General features: G+C 35.3%; 2 protein-coding genes across 3 annotated transcripts in view; both read left to right on the top strand.

Annotated features, from left to right (window-relative positions):
* Nucleotides 1-24,500, top strand: part of LOC130814806 (oxysterol-binding protein-related protein 4B-like) — a 988,965-nt gene that overhangs the window by 180,498 nt on the left and 783,967 nt on the right. The window lies entirely within an intron of this gene.
* Nucleotides 16,803-23,869, top strand: LOC130814815 (mitochondrial outer membrane import complex protein METAXIN). Its single transcript, XM_057681032.1, has 6 exons — nucleotides 16,803-17,216; nucleotides 19,207-19,541; nucleotides 19,836-19,912; nucleotides 20,014-20,074; nucleotides 22,041-22,224; nucleotides 23,366-23,869. Exons 1-6 carry the CDS (start codon nucleotides 17,060-17,062, stop codon nucleotides 23,548-23,550), a joined length of 999 nt encoding a protein of 332 aa, XP_057537015.1. The 5' UTR covers nucleotides 16,803-17,059; the 3' UTR covers nucleotides 23,551-23,869.

Raw genomic sequence — 24,500 nt, 5'->3', positions numbered from 1 at the left:
GGCGATTTAATGATTTAGACGGCCAAATTGGAATTTTTGGCTTAATGTGATTTTAGTTTTAATCATCATGATGTTTAATTTAGAAACAGTCCAAAGAAAAAAAAAATTATTATATAAATTGAGAAGAATCGATATCATATCGAATAAGAAATATTTACATTCAATAAACTTTAATCTCGATCAGTAAATTAAAAATGAAGTACAATCAGTAAAAACCAAACATAATCAGTAAATCTATAAATCTCAAGTTTAAGAGCTAGTCTCTTGAGAGACCGTCTCTTTAAAAGACGCATTTTAAGTCTAACCCATTAAAAATTAATGTCTCCTCCTCATCATCATACCCAGTTTATTTCGCTCATAGGAACTATGGTCAGGGTTTGGGGAGGGAAGAAAGACGGGAACTCATACCCATAAAGAAGAGTGCGGTTAAAGAATTCTTCGGCTCAAGAAAAAACTTCAAAAAGAGTGTAATTACCCAAAAGCTTGCAACTTATAACACACGTCGACCATTAACAATAATGTAAGAAAGGATAGTAAATAAATAAAGAAATACATATAAAGAAAATAAAAGTAAAAATAAAAAGTAAAAACAAGAAAGTGGTAAGATAGAAAGAGTAAGAAAACGCTACGTAAAAGGTAGTAAACAATAAAACGACAGGTAAGAAAAAATAAAATGACATGTAAGAAACAATAAAATTAATGTCTACTTACCGTATTCTTAATGCCTACTTACATTATTCTTAATGTCAACTTATCGTATCTTTAATGCCTACTTTCAATATCTTAAATGTTTACTTACATCATTCTTAATGTCTACTTACATTATTCTTAATGCCTACTTACAATATATTTTAAAAAAATATAATTGGTCGACCCAATAAAAATGGTCTTTCAAAAGAATTTGTGCAATTAAAAAGTTAATCAATTAAATTAACGTGAATTAAATAGCGCATTATTATTAAAGTTAGTAACTTAGATGATTTGCTTATTAACATCACATCACAATTAATTATATCAAATCATTTGATAGCATTATTAAGTATTAGATAGATTTCCCAAGTAAAATATGGATACTATAAATATTTATTGATATGAATAATAATATTATTTTATAAAATTAATGTATTTACAATATAAATTTGATTATTAAATCGTTGTATTTGTTATGATATTATCATTATCAAAGCGAATAAATAATATATTATACAACAATATTAAAACATGTACTCATAGTAATTATTGATAATTAAGACAAATAAAATTTAAAATTCTTCAACCATGATAGATAGGAGGGAGGATTTAGTTGAAAAAATAGCCAAATTAGTTAGCTTATTCATTATGTGATAATGATTTATTATCTAAGTTAAAATAAAAACATTCTTTTTTTGGTTTATATAAGAAAATATAGTGTTTCAATAGATCATCACGTATACTAATAGTCAATCAATAAATATTACATGTTTCAATGAGTTAAATTGTTTCCTTAAATATTAACTCAAATATCAAAAGTTTCCCAATAAATGATAACAATATGACATTAGTATATTTTATTGATACGTAAATGACGTTTGTCTCCACAAAAGTAAGGCAAAGTGTTAGAAAATGTGCTGTTATTATAGCTTGAAAATGCATTAATTTGCCTAAAAAATAATTTCGATATGACGATCTCAAATTAAAAAGTCTATATTCTCATAATATGTATGAGATGAACTATTTAACCCATGTATACAAAGCACATCCCTTGCTGAAACCGTGATCCTCTAATCAGTGGCACATACTTTACAATATCTCCAGCACTACCCTATTTACCCCCTCAAAAGTGCCCAATAAGTATCAATATGCACTGTGATGGACTGTTTACCTGAGACCTAAGGAGGACATTACATATTTACATAGCTGATAATGCAACGGTAACAGGTACCCCTAACAGGAGTGTGCAGATCAACAGATAACTGACAGGAAGATCAACTGTCATCGCCAAGATGAACCCGATTGCCACTAACACGACACCCATTCGCTGCAAGACTTTAGCAGATGACGCCAGTGATCGTCTCCGACACATATACAAGCCCAATAATAAACAGATGAACCCAACTGCATTAGCTGCCTTTACAACTGCTAGGCCTACTTTGGCTGCCGGGCTTCTGTCATTCGTTTGAATCGTTAGAAGTTAGATCACCATCTGACCCGAAAGGCCCAACATCAGTTTAACCACCCACTGGGGGAGCTTGTTGTCGTGAGCCAACCTCGAGCCACCAGGCTCATCACCTTCTATGTTTACGATTGTGTCACTCGAGCTGCTTGCTTTCGCTAAAGGGCTCGCAACTGAATTAAATAACAAGTCAGATCAACCAAACTCAAATCAAATTTTGACGGTGTTTGGCAATTTGTTGTTTGTTGTTCGCTATTGGCTTTTTTAGTTAACTTGTTTGACCAACTGGTGCCTGGAAGGATTGATCGTTTATGTTGGCTTTTAAGCAAGTTCTGACAACTGTTTATGAAGATATTTGGTAAATTTTGACATTAGTTGTTGGTTGTTAATAGAGAAAAAGATGGGCTCAGAATACTTTTAAGCGCCACCTTTTCAGCCATTTGAAAAGCCACTAATCAAATACTTTTTTGCAGTTTGATCAACCAATTACCAGCCATAAGTCAATCCAAAAGCCAACAACTAAACACCGCTAATCGAATTTGTTCAATCAAATTGAAATCAAATCTTGTAACAGAAAATTCAGATGTACAACTTATAATGGAATGAAACAGCAGACTTATCTGTGATGTAATCAGGCTTATTTAGTGTGTGATCCAACTCCAATTAGACCAATTTACAGAAATAGTTCCACTAGTCCTATCTTACTGCACTTATGTCTTCAAAGATCTATTGCCTGGTATCTTCAGAAAACATAAAACCCATAAGAAGATCTTAGGCTATGTTCAGTTCACCTCTTTCGCTTATTATAGATCAGAAGAGATCATGGATAAATCAGTTCAGATCAAATCAGAGCAGATAAGCATATTCGAAATGAACCGACTATAGCCTTAAATTAAAAACAAAAGGATTAAGAACAAAAATACTTGTACCTTAATGCATTATAATTCAATGACTAGACACATGGAATAGTGCCCAAATTCATCCACGTTATTCCTTAACTCTTGAATCATAACCTTGGCTTTAAAAAGGTTATAAGTTGGTGATCCTTCACTTATAGTTAACCAAACCTTGTGCCAAAGCGCGTATATGTCACTATGTAACACCGCGCATTTGGCACTATGTTCGGAGGTTTTGATCACTCGTTGCAGACACTCAGTGTGGCCATGAATATCCTTCATGATCACTCGAAGTTGGTAACGAAGATGTTCGACTTCCCTTTGTACATTTTTCTTTGTAGAAACCTTCATAGTTAGAACTTGGAAGCTTAACTTTACCAAAAACTAATGTTTTTAGGTATTCTAAGGGTTAGCTATATGACAGAGTAGCAGCCTATGTTGTGAAACCAATGATATGCGTAAAGCCGTGCCTTTCATTGTGAAACAATTAACAATATATAGGAGTACATTGGGCTGAGCCCACTACAATAAGATACTGATAAAACCAACACACAAGGGCCTAAAGTTTCAAACTTTATCCCTAGAAAACACCTAAGACTAATAGCAAGGGTGTTCAATGCAAGTAAACAACAATCTTCAATAATAAACAATGAGAAACAATAAGAAAGAAAGCAAAAAAAAAGACACAAGATTTACGAGGTTCACCCCAATGTGGGCTACGTCCTCGATGGTGGTTAGCTTGCTTGATTATGTGAATAACAATGGAGTTCTCAAGAGCTCTTATAATGGAGTATTATACTTGGAGAAGATAAAGGACATGGGTTTGTGTTTGGCTAGGGTTAAGAATCAACTTAGAAATGAGTGTATGAGGCTCCAGTAGTAGCCGTGTACCAATGATAGGGTAAAGGCCCACACTAAAACATTCCCGTAAAAGTTATCGCGCAAGAAAACAAAGTGCTTTCTGGACTCCCGTTCGACCGGTCGAGCGAAATGGCCTTGGTCGAGCGGCTTGTTTTTCAGTCGAGCGACAGGTCAGAATAGCTACTGACTTGGTCGAGTCAACTGGCTCGGGTCGAGCATGCTTCAGGTGGGTCGAGCTGTAACAACCCGAGTATATATAATATCTTTTGGAAAACAATTTCAAGAATACTTGACTCGAGTATATATATATTTCAAGTTGAAATTTTGAGATCTATTAAAAATAACTTTTTTTTTAAAGAAAAGGAAAAGAGGAGAAGAAGTTAAATTAAGAATATTTTATGTCATGTGTATTTAGGATCATTCTCGAACTGATAATTCTCTTAAACTTACTCGTCTTAAAATATTAATTTTTCCGAATGTTACATTCTACCCAACTTGAAATAAACTTCGTCCTCGAAGTTAAACTAAGTCTCCAGCATATATTCCAATCTCTAGCTAACATACATATCGTAAAGCTATGACTCCCAACTTAGAATGAAATTCGTCCTCGAACTTAACTCACAAAGACTAAGGAGATGCAATAGCTAGAAAGCGATAAACATAGAAATGCCTAAGCAAACAACCAGGGATAATCGCGTCTCATGGCATCTACTGCCTCCCACGTGACTTCTTCGGTAACGTGATTAGACCATAGCACCTTCACAAGCGCTATACTACCTCAACGTGTATCACGCGCCTTCCTATCTAGGATCTGAACGGGGTCTCCTCGTACTGCAAGGTATCATCCAGGGTCAACTGTTCGGCCGAAGAACGTGTGAGTCATCTCTGATGTATTGTCTTAGCTGGGATGCGCGAACCACGTCATGCACTCGGTCAAAAGATGCTGGTAACGCAAGACGATAAACTACCTCACCTAGGTTGATATCATGCACCACTTGCCAATTAAAACCTAGCATTCTTCATCCAAATCTCTAGACCATAATCCTTATAAGCTTTAACTCAAACATAAATTCTTATCATAACTGCTAAGCACAACTCTTCAATAATAACAACTCAAGTATTTGACTATTTTCACATATACCCACTAAGATCATCTATGAGGTGTTCACAATTTTACCAACTGTAATAACCTATAATCTTTATAACCCAACATCTTAAACTTTAAATGCCATCTTTAGAACGTATGAACCATACTATTTTGATAACTTAAGTCTATGACTCAAGATCCTTTATAACAACTTTTGTTGAAAACCTACTTCTATTCTTGATGTTGATACAACCTTCTTGTACTTAACAAAACCTCAAGTTTGCCAGTGACCTTCCATCCTTAAGTTATATTTGCACTTCTAACCAACAAAAGAAACTTGGTACATTCTTAATGATAATCACACAATTTTCTAATAACTACTAAATCTATAGGCTCCAATATGCAAATAGATTACAACGTATGACAAGATCCAATAACACTAAAAGTTCATCGCTTACATCAAAATATAAACACTATATGCAACTCAATCACTAGGCTTGAAAATCAATATCAATTGCTTTTAACTTAAGCTTTTCTATCAATGATGTGCAGTACTTTGTCTTCACTAACTCTCCTACTATGTCACAATCATTTTCAAAGTTCAACTTACTTACAACAAAGCACTAACGATACACACTTCACAACTCGATGACCTTGCTTTTATGCACCAACCTATAATCACAATCATGGATCAACAAATAAAAGCTGATAGAAAAGGGCTAGCAACAAGGTGACACGATTCGCAATCTTAGGACATACTATTCTAGCGACTAAAACGATAATCGACAAGGAGCTATGATAAGCAACAAGACATTGGCATCATCAGAAAAAAAATTCTAACGCTGCATCGTCAAACTGAATCTTCTTACCGTCACGATCAATCGTTAAGAGCGTTTTCCCGTTTTACCCCGTAATCCTCACACCTCACATCCTACATTTCTAAGAAAACAAGACTAACTCAAACACCTAGGTTAATTCCACAATCATATTCACTTATGTTCCTATCTCTTATCTTAAACATCTAAATCCTCAAGTCACGTTTTTTCCTTACTCCCAAGATTGTATGCCCGCTAGATAAACTAACCCTAAGGATTAGCCACGGTCGTGGGTTGGTTCTGATACCAACTGTAACAACCCGAGTATATATAATATCTTTTGGAAAACAATTTCAAGAATACTTGACTTGAGTATATATATATTTCAAGTTGAAATTTTGAGATCTATTAAAAACAACTTTTCTTTAAAGAAAAGGAAAAGAGGAGAAGAAGTTAAATTAAGAATATTTTATGTCATGTGTATTTAGGATCATTCTCGCACTGATAATTCTCTTAAACTTACTCGTCTTAAAATATTAATTTTTCCGAATGTTACACGAGCGGCTCATCAAAGACCCTAAAATGACTCCCACATCATCATACACCCACATAGACACATCCACACAACACCAAACTCATCATACACCATTGGTGTACTCAAAGTCACACCAAAACTCCAACAATCTCCGCCTTGACTTGAGTTCACCATGATCACACACTTCCTCTAAGACACTCCAACACCACACTACAAACAATCAAACAAGTAACACACCACATATATGCCCCCTAGGGGCTTCACATCAAGGAAGCTTCTAAACCAATCAAGTTCACACATAGAGTGAACTTGTCGGTCGGCAACGACTTCGTCATCATGTCGGCCGAATTATCATTGGTGCTTATCTTTGCTAAGCGTACTCTCTTGTGCTCAACTTCATCTCGGATGAAGTTATATTTCATGTCGATGTGCTTGGTTCTTCAATGAAAAATGTTTTGATTTCTTGCCAATGAATGGCACTTTCACTTAGGGCGGCACACGGTCCGGTCTGGTCTGGTTTGACAGAAAAATCAGACCAGACCAGACCAGAAATTCCGGTCTGGAAATTTTTCAGACCAAACTAGACCAGTCAAGACACCAGATCGGACCAGACCAGACCGTTCTAGAACGGTCTGGTCTGGTCTGGTCTACGGTTTTTTTTTTGTATTTTTTTAATTGAGAATCTAAGATAAACGATAATCTGTAAACAAAATACATCACCAAATCCGAAACATTACAAATTTTTAATAGTTAAGTACATCACTAATTTTATAATGTAGAACATAAAGTAAATTCATAATAGTCACTAGTCAGTATGCCATCCATTGATTATAATAGAATCATGGGTCATAATGTTTATCTCCACGTAAGGCACCAGCCTTCTGTAGCCAAGTAGAGAATTAATCTTCCATCTTGGTCTGCACTATGCAATCTTAGACACCCTTCCAGAATCCAGACTATTCTTGGTATCCAGCACCTGATTAAACCTATTATTTCCAGAATATTGATAATAATAACATTTAAAATTTTAAATAAAATGGAAATTACGGGTTTCGATCTATGGTTTACGGTTTTCACCAGACCGGAATTTATTACGGTTTTCCGGTCCGGTCCGGTCTGAAAAATTTAAAATCGAGACCGGACCGGAAACCGTTTTTTTATTAAAAAAAACCGGACCAGACCATTTAGACCGTAGACCAGATCAAATATTTAAATTACGGTTTGGTCCGGTTTGGTTTACGGTTTAGACCAAACTCTGTTCAGCCTTACTTTCACTATCACAATGAACACGCACCAAGCTCATCTCAGGGCACATCTCACCAACAAACCCTTTAAGCCACTTTGCCTCTTTAAATGACTCGACGATAGCTATATATTCCGCTTCGGTAGTGGACATGGCGACAACACTTTGGAGCGACGATTGCCAACTCACCGTCATTCCACCCAATGTAAAAACATTTCCCGAGGTAGACTTTCTAGTATCCAAGTCACCCGTATAGTCTGAATCAAAATAACCAACTAACCCACTTGAACTTTTCCCAAACTTGAGACAAACATTTGAGGTTCCCTTCAAGTACCTCAACAACCACTTCAGCGCTTCCCAATGACCCTTACCCGGATTTGACATATATCGGCTCACCATGCTAACTGCTTGAGCAATGTCGGGTCTAGAGCAAACCATTGCGTACATAACGCTACCAACTGCGCAAGTGTAAGGAATTTCATCCATTTGTTCTTCTTCTCCCTTTGTTTGAGGACATAGCTTCTTGGATAGCTTGAAATGAGAAGCTAGAGGCGTAGACACACTCTTTGCATCGCCCATGGAGAATCTTCTTAATACCTTCTCAATGTACCTCCTTTGACTGAGGTACAAGATTCCTTTTGCCCTATCCCTCAATATCTCCATTCCAAGTATCTTCTTGGCCTCGCCAAGATCTTTCATGTCGAATTCACTTGAAAGTAACACCTTCAGGTTCTCCACCTCAAACAAATCTCTACATGCTACAAGCATGTCATCAACATAAAGAATCAAATATATAGTAGACCTACTATCAAGCTTCTTAAGATAGACGCAACTATCATAAGAGCTCCTTGTAAAATCATGTGAAAGCATAAATGAATCAAATTTCTTGTACCATTGTCTAGGCGATTGTTTTAGCCTATACAATGACTTCTTCAAACGGCACACATGACTTTCTTTACCTTTAACTTCAAAACCCTCTGGTTGCTTCATAAAGATCTCTTCTTCCAACTCTCCATGTAAGAAAGCGGTCTTCACATCCAATTAATGTAACTCAAGACCTTCCATAGCCACAATAGCCAACAAGGTTCTAATGGAAGAATGCTTCACAACCGGTGAGAAAACCTTATGAAAATAAATTCCTTCAACTTGAGTGAATCCCTTTGCCATAACTCTTGCCTTGTATACTGGAGCGCTTGTGCTAGTTGATCCCTCTTTCTTCTTGAATACGCATTTACACCCCACAACATTCTTGTTTCTAGGTGCTTCAACGATTTCCCAAGTCTTGTTCTTTGCAAGAGACTCCATCTCTTACTTCATAGCTACTAGCCACTTACTTGAGTCGTTTGAGGCCATAGCCTCCTTGTAAGAATTTGGATCATTCACGCTCTCCACCTCACTAGCAATAGTGAAAGCATAAGCCACATAGTCACACTCCTCTATGTATCTTCTTTGAAGTATAATTATCCTCTTTTCTCTTTGAGCGAGAAAAACGGTTTTTTTTTCATGTCAAGCATCATCATTTGTTTCATCAATATTGGGAGGCTCCACCTCTTCTTGGGTGTCATCAGATGTACCTGCATTGTTAGTAAGAGAGCTCTCCACAGTATGAGTAACCAATGCATTCTCATCGAAAACTACATCCCTAGAAGTAATGATCTTTTTAGTCTTCTCACACCACACCCTGTATCCCTTTACACCCAAACTATAGCTCATAAAAATACATTTTCTAGCTCCAGGTTCAAGCTTTCCCTCACTCACATGAATATAGGCAGAACAACCAAATTTTCTAAGATTAGAATAATCAATCGGTGAATTGTACCATTCCTCCTGTGGGGACTTAAAGTTCAATGCAGTGTGTGGAGAACGATTCACCAAGTAGCATGTCGTAGAAACAGCTTCAGCCCAAAACCTCTTGCTCAACTTAGCTTGTGCGATCATACTCCTAGCCCTTTCCAACAATGTCCTGTTCATCCTTTCGGCTACACTATTTTGTTGAGGCCTTCCAACACATGTTCTATGCCTCACTATACCCTCCTTGGTGCAATATTGAAGAAACTTCTTATCAACAAACTCAAGACCATTGTCCGTTCTCAATGTCTTGGTGCTCTTCCCGATTTTCTTCTCAATCATGGTCTTCCAATCAACGAAGACATCAAATACATCATCTTTGTGTTTGATGAAATGGCACCAAACCTTCCTTGAGTAGTCATCAATAAAAGTAAGCAAGTAGTTGCACCCACCAAGTGAGGTCTTCCTAGAAGGCCCCCAAAGATTGGAATGAATATAATCAAGGATTCCCTTGGTGTTGTGGATAGCTGGTTTGAAACTCACTCTCTTATGCTTCCCATATATACAATGTTCGCAAAAGCCAAGATTTCCGAGTTTCTTTCCTCCAAACGAGCCTTGCTTGCTCAACTCATGCATACCACTCTCACTCATATGGCCTAACCTCAAGTGCCACGATTTGGTCTCTTCATCGGACATGATAGTTGTGGAGACATTCACGGAGCCGGAGATCGTAGAACCCTCTAGAGTATACAAACTCCCGTTCATTTTCCCCTTCATCACATGTAACACCCCGAGATTTTAATAATGAAATTATTTAATATTTTAACAACTTTTAAAGATTTTACAATTTTATTAAATTATTTCTGAATTAGTTTTAATAAATTTCTTTCATATACGGATTTGAATGTTAACATATATATATATATATATATATATATATATATATATATATATATATATATATATATATGTATGTATGTATATATATATGTATGTATGTATATATATATATATATATATATATATATATATATATATATATATATATATATATATATATATATATATATATATATATATATATTAAAAATATAGTTACGACTTCTCAAATAAAGAGAATCGAGATAAAAATAAATAAATAAACCTAATAATAATAATAATAATAATAATAATAATAATAATAATAATAATAATAATAATAATAATAAAAACAAGTATAAAAAGCCCATGAAACCCTAAATACTAAAGCCTAGCCGTCATCCCTCCCCCTTCTCCTCCTTCTTTCTCTTCTTCTCCCTTCCTCCCTCACTCCCGCATCCTTTTCCCTTTCCCAAACCCAGCAGCTGCCGGCACGCTCACCACCACCGGCCTGCTGCACGACCCCACAGAGACGCCGTCCTCTCTTCCCTCCTCCACGGCAGTAACTAGCAGCAGCTGGCTGCTCTTCCTCCGCAGTTCTTCGCGCCTTCATAGTAGCTCCAGCAGCCGGTTCTTGTCCTCCCTCCACTGTCAACGGAGCTCCTGCACCACCACCACAACCTCCACTTACCCCTTCATCCCTTTTGCTAGTCCCATCTTTGTAAGCCATCTTCTTCCCCTAATTGATTTTCATTGTTTTGAATGGGAATTTGTATCAAGTTTATGGATTTTGTGTTGATTTTTGTTTTATTTCTATTAAATCTTATGATGGGTAAGAGTTTAAGTGATGATTTGAATATAGCTATGAATTAGAGTTAAAGTATGAATAGAAGTGATAATAATTGTACTACTTTTATGGTTGGGGATGTTTTAAAACTTGAATAGATTGTTATGAGATTTGAATATATGATTTGATTGTGAATAGGTGATAATAGTTGTTATAATTGAGAATATTAGTCACAAAAGTGGTGTTACTTGTCACTTGTATTATAAAGATGATGGTGGATATTGTTATGATATTGAGTATTATTGTTAGTCGATTGTGGTATGGTCGTGGTAATTAAAATTGAATACTATCATTGTTGAAGTAGGAAGAAACCATTGTTGCCATTTTTGTTTCGAATTATTTAGGGAAGTGCTTCTTTTCATGCCTTCTTGTCATCATGAGTAATCTTGTACATTGTAGTAAACGATATCACAACGTGAGGCTATCACTTATCAATATCATCATAAGTTGCTAGTGTTGATCTTGTTATACAAGTGCTAGTAGCCTAGGATATTTCATAGTGACGAGGCCTTATACTTTGAGCCTCATTGGTTTATAGAAATTGTCATATAATGCACTTTATTGTTGTGAAAGCTTACTTGATTGTTGGTTTAGTAGATGGAAAGACTTATGTTGTGTTGAGTTAATGATTTTGACTTGTATTGAATAAGTTGTGTGCGTGTTAGAGTAATCGAAAACTCATGTTGAATGGGTAATAGCGGTTACTTTGGTATTTAGTTTGGTATGGCAAAGTAGTTAAGGGAGCTTATTAATTCTACTCATAACTTGTATAGGTTCCCAGTTCATAAGAGGAAAGTAGAACTTAATTGGGTGATTTTTGTAACTCTTGGTTGTGCAATGACGCTTGCAGGTACGTACACGCAGTAATTAATTATCATATTCATTGTTTCAAAGTATTATCCATATTTCATGATTATATGCATTGCATTAGAATTATAGAACGCCAAAAAGTGAACTATGCTAGCGTTTAGTCATAATAGTGATATAGGCAAGTAGAATGAAAACATTAGCAGACTATGAGAACAGATTTCTAAATAGTAGAGAACGCACCATGGTTGTGTGTGGTATCGAAGTGATTTCCTACTTATTGAGCCTTGATGTATGATTAGTTGGCGTGACTCAACTGGATTATGTCCGGTTGATTTAATAGTCCCCTAGGTGAGGTTCGACGGGACCACCGTAAGGGGGGTATGAGCATGCTTGGGTCATTGGGCGCCGGGAGGCCGATAACGCCCCTTGACCGAGGTGTTACCATGCGGGCCTTACAAACCCCAAAATGGTGGCCTCTTCACTGGTTTAGTACCCCAGTGTGTTAGTTTTTCCCGAAGGTAGGACCCGAGAGGGTCAGCTGGAGGGGGCATGAGCTCATACTTTGCCAATGGGCGCCGGGAGGTCGATAACGCCCTTGGCTGTGTCACTATGCCATGAATAAAGAGAGGATCCACTACCTTGAATATACCTCGAGAGATTAGTAGTTTGAAAGAGAAATTATGAATAAATAGAGGTGTTTAGACAGATGAGTAGACTCGTTATTGCCATACTATATCGTTGCCCACAGTTTTGTTTGATGACTTTAATTGTTGTAAGTTCATTAATTACTGACGTGTATGTGTTTTTTGTTGTTTGTTCATGACTCTCTATGATGTTCTTGCTATGACACATCTGACTATGGTCATTATGTTGAGCAACGGGAGGATCATAGCTTGACATGACAGGTATAGGAGCTCTTTTTGCTATGCATTGGGGGAAAGAGTGGAGTACGGTCGTAACAATTGTATACAAATAGTCCAATGCTTGTAGCTGCTATATTACTTGAAAAGTTTTCTTTTGGGATTGTGTAAATTTCTTTTGTATGGAGCCATGTGACTCCTTATATAATCCATAATTCCGCTGCGTAATTTTTGGATGTATAGTAGTGAAAACACATCTTGAGTACCCGTCAGATCGATGCGTTAACACTGAAACCACGATCCTCGTTAGAGTTGATTATTTGAGGAGCCGACGATGATTCTTTCTGTCGTGACGTATTCTTGAAGGCATTAAAGGCCTTAGATTAATTTAGTTATGTTATCCATGTATATATTCTCGTCACATCCTCAGTTTTCAGCAGAGATGCTGCCGAAATTTCCACTTACTCACCCTTTTTAATTAATCTTTAGCGTTTTTTTTAATTATATTCCCTTTTTTTTTATGTAACACCCGAATTTCCTCCCTTCCTTCACGATTCTGGTTTCGTTTAAGGGGTTGGAAATTCAGGGGTGTTACATCACAACTAGTGACCCTCTTATGACCTTCAAGACTCCACCTTGACAAGCAATCCTACAACCATTCTTGTCTAAAGTACCCAATGAAATCAAGTGTTTCTTTAACCCGGGGACATGCCTAACATCGGAAAAAGTTCTCACCATACCATCAACCATTTTAATTTGAATACTCCCAATATCAGCAATCTTGCAAGTTGCATTATTGCCCATAGTGACATTCCCTCCATCTACCCTTTCATATGTAGTGAATAGTCCCTTGTTGGGTGTCATATGGAAAGAACACTCGGAGTTGAGTATCTACTCATTCTCACCCTTATACTCATGGGTGGCAACCAAAACTCCACCATCAAAGCTATCATTCACATAGCTAGCCTCGGCACTACTTAGGCCCTCCTTAGACCTCCCCGCATCATTGGAATGCTTCTTTTTCCACTTCCAACAATCTTTCTTGATGTGACCCTTGAGCTTGTAATAGTTGCAAGTTTTGTTCTTGTTTGAACTCCTAGACTTTGACCTACTTTTACCCTTGCTATTACTACCATAAGTAGAGCCCTTATTATTGGTTCTACCCCTCACATACAAACCATCATTTGAGGTACTAGATGACTTACTTGACAATTGTGTATCTATCAAGTCCCTTTGGGTCAAGGCATTCTTAACATCATCACTACTCAAATTTTCTCTACCATAGAGCAAGGTCTCCCTAAAGTGCTTGTAAGAAGGTGGTAATGAACACAACAAGTAAATGGCCAAATCCTCATCATCAAGTTTAACATCAATATTTTGCAAGTCCATGACAATGGAATAAAATTCATTAAGATGGGGTTTAAGTGGTTTACCTTCCTCCAATCGGAGATCGTAGAGTCTACTCTTCAAGAGTAGCCCGTTGGTCACACTTTTTGCCATATAAAGAGACTCTAACTTTTCCCATATCCCTTTGGAGGTAGTCTCCTTCACAACCTCTCTCAAGACTTCATTTGAGAGACATAGTTGGATAGCCAATAGTGCCTTAGCATCCATTTCTTCCCATTTTGCATCACTTACTCCAATGGGTTTCTTGTCTTCACCTTCAAGAGCTTTGTGCACCCCATTTTGTATCAAGATTGCTTTCATCTTGACTTGCCACAAGCCAAAGTTTACACTCCTATCAAACTTCTCAATGTCCAGCTTCATTGAAGACATGTTTCCACAAATTTTGCACTCTTAAACACTCCCAAACATCAACAAAAGCCTTAAGCTCTGATACCAATTGATAAAACCAACACACAAGGGCCTAAAGTTTCAAACTTTATCCCTAGAAAACACCCAAGACTAATAGCAAGGGTGTTCAATGCAAGTAAACAATAATCTTCAATAATAAACAATGAGAAACAATAAGAAAGAAAGCAAAACAAAAGACACAAGATTTACGAGGTTCACCCTAATGTGGGCTACGTCCTCGGTGGCGGTTAGCTTGCTTGATTATGTGAATAACAATGGAGTTCTCAAGAACTCTTACAATGGAGTATTACACTTGGAGAAGATAAAAGAGATGGGTTTGTGTTTGGCTAGGGTTAAGAATCAACTTAGAAATGAGTGTATGAGGCTCCTATTTATAGTAGTAGCCATGTACCAATAATTGGGTAAAGGCCCACACTAAAACATTCCCGTAAAAGTTATCGCGCAAGAAAACAGAGTGCTTTCTGGACTCCCGCTCGACCGATCGAGCGAAATGGCCTTGGTCGAGCAGCTTGTTTTTCAGTCAAGCGACAGGTCAGAATAGCAACTGACTTGGTCGAGCCAACTGGCTCGGGTCGAGCATGCTTCAGGTGGGTCGAGCGGCTCATCAAAGACCCCAAAATGACTCCCACATCATCATACACACACATAGACACATCCACAAACTCATCATACATCATTGGTGTACTCAAAGTCACACCAAAACTCCAACAGATACATCAATATATTTTAGGACTATGAATATTTACCCAATTTGCATAGAAGGAAACATAAGATATGGCTTAACACTATATGTATCACATATTATCATTATTGGATTGAAATTGGCATTTGGAATGGTAGGCTGCCAGGTTGGTTCCTTTAGTCCCTTTTCGGTCATTTTTGTCTTACATTGATGGAGATAGAGCACCAAAGTCACCCACTTAGAGAAAGGCCAAATGGAATGGACATTTGCTTGATAAACTATTTTGGGTGTTTGGTTATAATTTTTTTAAGTTAATTTTAGACTTGTTAGTTTGTCAAATCACTAAAAACGTGTATTTGATAAATAGCTTTTCAGACAGCTAAAAATTGGTTTTTAAATTAAAATGAAAAAATTGCTTTGGCACTGTGGCTGACTTTGATAGGATTTTAATTTGTTGGTTTACTTTTTATCTGATAAACATGTTGGCCAGTCAATTCCTCGTCACTTATCTCTACATGGAAATGATTTAGCAATTTATGGGTATCTGTTAAGTCAAGAGGATATCTATGTATGGAGTATGATATATCTTTGTGGTCTTAGTATGTGTTGCATTTAGTTAATTGGGTTTAGCCCACTATTGTGAATATGTTTTTAACTTACAAGAATTCTCATGTGTGGCCATCACTTATATACAATATGATTATTTCAAATAATTAAAAGTTACATGAGACAAAGAAACAATCGACTATGATGACTTTTTACATTAACAACTTTTCAAATTTTTTAATTATATATGCTTAATTATTTCAAATAATCATAATTTCAAATTCCAAATAATCATAATTTCAAATTTCTTAGTTTGAACAATCTTGAACCTAGAACTTCTCCTAATTGACAACTTTTTACGTGCATAAATGAAACTAAGAAGTAAGGAGACAAATAAACAATGAACTGCAAATAAATTTCTCTATTAGTTGAAGCCAACAAAGCCCCAAGACTTCTCAAACATTTTTATTAAATCTTGATCACAAATCAATTTATTATACTTCATTTTCAAAACATATGTAAAGGTAGAGAATTGAGGCATCACTTTACCATTTCTTAAACTCTCATGATCTCCCAATCAATGATTAATTCTAACAAGGTAAGCTTATCCTTATCATCTACTTCTAAGTCAATGTCGTCTCTTAACCATTTATACCTTTAACACCACAAATTTCATTCATTCTATAGATATAAATCAATAAATAATAAAAATCCTATTTTTTCACATAAACATTCACCAACAATTGTACTACTACAATTAAACCCTAGTTTATCAATAAATAAGTAAATGAAACAAAATTTTGGTTTAAGTAAACACCATTTAACAAAATCAAACACAGTAAACCCTAATTTTTGCTAACAAAAAACTCAAAAAGCTGACATTAAACCCTAATTACTCGATAAATTATTTAAAATAAAATAAAAATAAATAAATTAGAGTAAAAAATTAGAAATTAAATAAAAAAATCTAGGATCATTGATACCAGCCAACCATATAGAACTAAGAAAAGGCCGAGTCCGACCTCCCGGTCTAAAGTCTAAACCACCGAGAAACCTTGCGACTGCGTTTTGTTCCTCCCAAAGGCCAAAGCCTCTTTCTTGCAATTTGCAAAATAAACAAACTAATCTCATCCTCTTTTAGTCAATATCATCAAATTGTAACAACCCTTTCATTCATTCATAACGCTCGATTTTTCTCTTTTTCTGTGAGAATCAATTCTCGATTTCATCAACTGTTTTGAGAAGAACCAAGAAGCTCATATTAATGGAAAAATCAAGAGAAAAAACATTAACCCTTGTTGCAACAAAGCCCTGTTTTGGACTGCCTACTGCTTGTCCCAATTGCTTGCCTGTTTATTTCTATCTCAAATTTGCTAAACTTCAGTTTGATTTGTGCTTCCATTCCACCTTTCCTGATTCAGGTATTATTTCCTCTTTTTATTAGTAATATTTTCTGGCTTTTGCTTAACTTAGTGAAAAATTGATGAGTTTTGTTGTTTGTTCTTTGTTTATTCTTTGGCAATTGTTTGAGAATTGATGAGTTTTAGTTGTGAGGTAAGTTTTTGTTTTTTTCTTGATTTTATGATGATAAATTACTTCTCAGTATTTTAGGGTTAGCAATGTAGTAGTATTTGGGAGCTGCTTGAAATTGATTTTTTTTGGTAGCATGATAATTAACTAGGGTATTTTCCTTTTATGTTTAAGTAAATGTTCATTTGAAAGCAAAGGTTCACTCCTTATGATATTTGAGTTGAAGAAAACTGATTCATCTGGTGTTATTTTTAAGAATGCAGCAGACATAAGTACAACTATCATAAATGCTATTTGAGGAACGCATTGCTTAGTTATTAGGTGCTAGGAAGTTACAATGCTACAAATACACCATCAACAACAATAATGCCAAAAGACTAATTATGCTAGCGACCTACCTTCCTCATTTACCGGGACTTCTATGTAAGTAATGCTAACAAATAAACCTTATGTTGCATCTATAATTGCAATAGGGGGCTACAATGTTTTTGTGCTCGACATTAACATGGAATAGTTAATCAGATTTCCCATTTACATGTCGAGGAATACGTGCTCCGTAAACTCACCTATCACCAAAATATGTAGCTCTTCTAGTGCTTAATCATTTCATCCAACCAGCTACGTCAAGCTTCCTTTCCCTAATCTCTCACCCCTTTTCTATGAAAGGTTAGAGGAAATCTAATCTGAGTAGGATTCTGTTAAGAATATATATTTAAGGTTTTTGAATTTAGAGTTTTTGAGGGGAAGGTGGATAATTTTGGTGGATTTGAGATGAGGGAATAAATCAATGTTTAGGGATGGATTGGCGAAGAGAACATATCAAAGGTTGAGTCTTTGGATAGAATTGGATTGATGACTCGATTTTCTAATGTTAGGATTTTGAGAATGTATTTGGCATACCACAGGTTCAAAATAGAACATTGAGAAGTAGTTGATGTAGGAGAGGCGTATGGAGAGATTTAAGGGGGTTTGGGTTGTAAGATAGGCTTTAGATTAAGACAAATAAAGGTTGTTGCAACATAACTACAACTATCAAATATGTCACAATGTATTGCATCAAGGTTGTGTGGTTGTTATTTAGACGCATGTGTCGTTCGGGTCTGTATGTAGCGTGGCTTACTTTCAAGTAGTCATAATAATTGACCATTTTTTTATTAACTTGAAATATGTTTTTCTCTAAAATGAGGATTGTGCTTTAGTTTTGGTAGAGTTGTCCAATTTATCTTTTTTTATCAATAAAGTTTAAGATCTTTTGCAGCCCTAAAGTAAACTTCTTTATTATTGATAGAACAAACAATTATACATTGATTCGATCTATGTTACTCGAATTTGTGTACTTGGCTAGTTGAACTCTTGATTTTAGCCTAAACTGAAGTGTTGAAAGTACCAATCAGAGAGTGTTAAGGATCTAAAATGGTTAATTTAGGTGAAGAAAAAACTACGAGTAACTTTCTACAATGATTGACGTAGAGTAGAAAGGGGAGGTAATATGTACGCATATTTACCCACGTAATAATTATGAAAATATTAGTTGACCCTTGATTGTAAACGTCCTTTGTTGCTTCGCCTGAATAAGCACACATGAGCCATTTCACTTTTGTTTATTTTTATCCAAAACCAAAGGACCGAAATGTTTTGGTTCCATTGAAAAACGTGCAAAGCTAAACATTAGCTAGGAAGAAAAATTGATGCCTTAATCCTGAATTAATGTGATTTTGGCAATTTGTTGTTGTAAGCTATGCGTATAGGATCTATTGTGTACACGTTTTAGATGCTCTAAATTGCTCTTTCTCCTGACAGAACATATATGTCAACATGCTCTCTCCTTTATAAGAATTTTTTAAATCAATGTGATGGAAACATGGGTTCTTCTCTTTTTAGATCAAATACCATATGTTGAGTCTGGTTCTTATGTGGCCTACAACAATGAGAAAGGTGGGGTCATTAATTGCTTGAGAGAAGATGGCATTGTTGATTTGGATTCTGATTTTCGCTCTATCCCGGAATGGATTTCAATGAAGGCGATGATTAGCAGTTGGCTTGTGGATGCTCTTGTATATGAACTATGGATAGCTTCTGACAAAACTTCTGTGCAGAAGATCTACTTCTCGGATCTCCCATGGCCCATTGGCACTATTCTCTATTTCAAGCAAATTCTTGCCGTGAAACGTCATCTTGGGATCACCAATGAAAATGCTGAGAGAATTGAATCTGAGGTCTAAATTCTGTCCTGTTCTTGTTACTCGAAATTCTATAGGGCCATTTAATGGACATATTTGACTAGTTAACGTTGTCTTTATTTGTTTATTTAGAAGTTTTATGCTGACTTTTTAGCTGCATTCAAATTCTAGAAAAAGTTCCTTTCCAAACTCGTGAATTTTGAATTTTGACTGGGCATAATACTCCCTTTTATATCTTCCAATTTTCATAAAGCTTAAACTATTACCTATTTCTGAGCGTATAGGCATTTTCTAGTCTGTAATTTTCCTTTCTCTCTTTTTTCTTTACAGATTTATAGTAGAGCAAACTTAGCATATGGAGCTCTTTCAACTCAGTTGGGGGAAACCTCTTTTCTCTTTGGCGACAGGTGCGTCTCCATCTTTCACACTAGATTGTCTTAAATGTACAAAATTCTGGGTGGAGATCATCACTTGAACTTGGAATTACATTAAATTTTCCTTCTTGTAGGCCCAGTAGTTTGGATGCCTCTTTCCTTGGGCATGCTCTGATTGCTCTTCAGGCTTTACCTGTAAGTTATCTCAATTTCTGTATGAGCGTTTTTTTGAATTGTCAAAACAGACTTATACATAATAGTTATCTTATTTTATAATTTTTTTAATTAAAAGGGAAGCATGACTCTTTTTTGTGGTTTCAACTCTAGTGGATCATATGCTTTGTCAATGTTTCTTGTTTATGGAGTGCTGCATATAGTTATTTCCTTTGGCTCGTTTTGCTTGCAACAGCCAATATGGACCCCAAATTTGTTGAAGAAATGTGGGTATGGGTTGGGAGTAAAATGCACAGGAGGAAGAAAGTTTGTCCTATTTATTTTATGAAATATCCCCTTGGTATAAACTAGTATAACTAACCTAGGCAGGCATTCTTACCTATGATGCCTTTTCTGCTGCATCCAATAGCGTTGTGTCCTTTTAGATCTACCAAATTATGCATTGTTCTTCAAATGTATCAAGAAGGAAGTGCAGTCAGCTGCTGTGTTTTCACCTTTTAATCCTAATAATAGAGTGTTACATTTCTTTGGCAAGTATGAGTTGACATCTTGCAATTCGAATGAGCTGAACTTTACAACTTTGAATCCTAATAAAAGAGTGTCCCACTCATTTTTGATCTTGAATTGGCTATGTAATGTCAAATTGGACTAGAAGTCGATCACTAGGATTATGATATGAATTATGAGATAAGGGGACCCTTAAAATGTTATGGAATACGAGGTGTGCCAAAAGGAATTTTAACCTCCAACCCGACTGTTTATAACCCTTCAAATATGCAAAAAAATAATTTAAGGTGATTTATTTGAACGGACATAAAGTTTAACCAATCAATTGGTGACTCGAAAGGATGGATATCCTAACCAAAGATAACCGATGGTTGGACAATTGAAACTGATATGGATCAGGAATACAGTAATCTGCACCCGAATTTTATCTTAATGGTAGTATAACGACAACCCGAACTGAACGACGTTTGAAGCTCATCAACAAATTATAAGGGACCCACTTATTAGCCGGCATAGAATGGGGCTGACGCGTTAAATAGTTGACTTGAAGATTAAATTTAATTTTAAGCCTGCCCACGAAAGCTGAAAAATGAAATCATGATCCAATTTTCAACCAATTTTATTTTGACTTGAACCTATTGTGTGATGTTTTGAACTTAACACGTATCGGTTAACTAATCTATATTTGACTTGAACCAATTGTTTAGCAACTCATTTTGTACTAGTAATTTAATCTTTTACAAATTTGTTAAGTTTTAATTTTTTGATTATGAAGGTGCGTACTGCCGTTCTTATTTTGAGTTTTTTCTTTAGGTAGAGTATTTGGGTTTAAATCACCTCATAAATATACTGTGTACTCCAGATATCTCACAAATTATATGAAAATTTTGAGATATAATTAAATGTAATATGATCCAATCCAAAATTAAACCATACTAAAAGTGATCTGATTCATAACACATGGCATTCTTGTTAGACTCTACCATGTGTGGGGATCCGTCTGGGTGGTTGTTGTAACTTTTATAGCTTGTTTGTATTGTTAAAGCATATTTTCTTGATGTTACTCTTTGCAACTTTCTGCAAGTAGGTTCTGGAAACAAACAGTTGAAATTTAACTTTAAAAATGACTGGCTTTAATATGTGTTTGGAGGAATAGTATGTCAGTACTTGTTATGATAGGAAATGAATATTTATATTTAGATGTCCGATCTCTGCTGTCTAAAATATAGAGAAAGTAGGTATTTGAGCAATTAGCTCAGAAGGTGAATCACAGTGGAAGTTTTTTCTTGTTATAGTTTTTATCTGGTAGTGTTCATATAAATTGAGATTGTTATTCTAAATCATGAGCGTTGACTGGTCTATGGGATTTACATGATATTTTCTTATGTTCATTTTGATTTATAACTTTTCAGTCCTTCCCTTTTTGTTATCTTATTTTCCTATTAGTTTTTATGTGCGTTTTGTTCCCCGACATGTGTAGGAGGCATCAGTTTTGAAGAGCAAGCTTTTGAATTTCAGCAACCTTGTGAAGTATACTGAGAAGCTCAGTAACGAACTTATAAATGGTTCAGCACAATCAGCAGTACCAAATTGGTCGAGAAGCCCATCTTCTTCTGGACAGCCTTCTTCTTCAATAGATAATCCAGGAGAATTTTCGAATTGGAGTAAGATGCACATACCTTAAATAAGTTTCCAAATAGGGTTATAGCAACAAGTTAATGTCTACTATTTTATGTACTATTTTTTTCTGGAGTGGGGCATTGTTTAAACTATGTTGTAGGCATGCTCATTTTCATTGCTTGCATGGTAATTTTTAATATTGCTGGAGACATGGAGAAGCCAGATGACTAGGGCTGGGATCCAGAAGTCTTTCATTCCTAGTAAAGTTTATGGGGCATGTCAAGCTGCTTATCTCAAATCTCAAATACTGAAAATATAACATAGATGTAGGTGGCTAAATAGGTGCAAGTTTTTTCTGTTGTTTTGCCTTGTGTGCACTTTTCGGGTTTTAGATGCTGAGTCATAAGCTAAGTGCACATTTGCTTATTGTTATGTAAGGAAACTTGGGAAAATTTGATTTAATATTCGTATAGAAGCACTGAGAGCAATCAGAGATCTTTTTAGGAGTATATGTTAGTGCTCAACTCTATCCTTCTTGGTTGCTCAAGGAAATGGAATTCTGACCATTCACCACACATTTGATCATAGCTAATAGCTACTAGACGAGCAATAGCTTATATGTCTCCGGAGTCTTTGTTCTATTGTTTCAGAATTTCACCTTGGCTTCTATACCTTCCGTCTCTTTTATTTAGCTTCATTTTCCATTTTGGGTGTCCCTTTCATTTTGCATCCTTTCTATTTTTGAAAATTGACCCATCACTTTCTTTTTAATCTCATTCATACATTCTAAATTTCTTAAACATCTGCACAATTCATTCTCTCTTCATTTATTACCAAATATCCACATTTTCTTAAAAACACTTCACTTTTCTTTGATGCTAAATCAAAGGGACAGATGAGTAATCAATAAGAAAACAAGACATACGTAGAAAAAGGAGGGAAACAAAACAGAAAAAGGAGGCTGCCTTTGATTTCGAAATAAAACTGTGAGATATGTATTTTATCACATCTGAGTGAAAAATCATTTTAGGAGCATTTTGCTGCTATTGGTCTCTGTTGCTTGAATAGGTGAAACCTTAGTATGTTTATGCTTTTACGTGTGGCTTTCTCAAGAGTTGGTTTTGCGTTTGTGATTATGTATACATATTGATTGTTGACCTCTTTTTTCTATGGTAAAACTACTAGGTTCAAAACCGAAAAGTAAACCTAAGAAGGAAAGGACAGAGGAAGAAAAGAAGTTCAGACGGAGAGCCAAATACTTCTTAGCCGCGCAGTTAATCTCAGTTCTTGTTTTCTTATCACTTTTCAGTGCATCTGATTCGGGTGAATTGGAATTCGATGAAAATGACGAAGTTGATTACATGAATTAAGTCCATACAATCATCATTCAGATCTGATACGGGTGAATTGGAATTCGATGAAAACGACGAAGTTGATTACGTGAATTAAGTGCATACAATCATCATTCAGACGTTCACCATCTTTTTTGTGTTAGATATTGACATAATAACCGCAGTCTCTTTTGTCCTTTTTTCTGGATGGGAAATGCAGGAGTTTCTACTCACATTTGAGGAGATTTCCCCTCATTTTTTTGTTTATTTGTTGAAATTGGCGATTTTGCATTTCGGCTCAAAATTCATGTCAGAGAACAAATTTACATTATTTTGAGTTTGTGCTGGCCCTTGTTCATGAACTAGTTTTCAGCTGATGTTTCATTTCTAATTTTGTAACTTGGATTTTAGAATATATATATATATATATATATATATATATATATATATATATATATATATATATATATATATATATATATATATATATATGCTCATATGGTATTATTTTAATGTTTGATCTTATAAAATGCTCCCTATTAGGGAGTTTTGATTTACTTCCCCATCCATATCGAAGTCAATTGTTTTTTTCCCATATGCTTTTATATACTACATTAGAGACTTTTTTTATTTATTTTTTTTTATTTTTTAAATCTAAATTGCAATATTTGCATAGTAAAAAATGGAATTTCTCTACTAATATTATCTCATATAGTCATACTAATTTGAATTCCATGCAAACCATGAATAGTTTCCTTAATAAATCAATACTGCATTTGTTCTTTTAAAGTTGTTTTCATTTATTATTTGAAATTGTTCCCATAAAAATCTGTTTACTTATATTATAAATTGTGGACATAATTAACCTTGTGTGTCATCATTTTAATATTTTAATAATATTTGGGTTTCACAGATTTTCTGTTAATTTTATTTTAAGTATTTTTATATTGATTATGGTCATCACATGTTTCCTACTAAGTTTATTTAAA

Source organism: Amaranthus tricolor, chromosome 6 (assembly GCF_026212465.1).
Source record: "Amaranthus tricolor cultivar Red isolate AtriRed21 chromosome 6, ASM2621246v1, whole genome shotgun sequence".
NCBI lineage: Eukaryota > Viridiplantae > Streptophyta > Magnoliopsida > Caryophyllales > Amaranthaceae > Amaranthus > Amaranthus tricolor.
The sequence above is the reverse complement of the archived record's forward strand: the minus strand, read 5'-3'. Positions and strand labels throughout refer to the sequence as shown.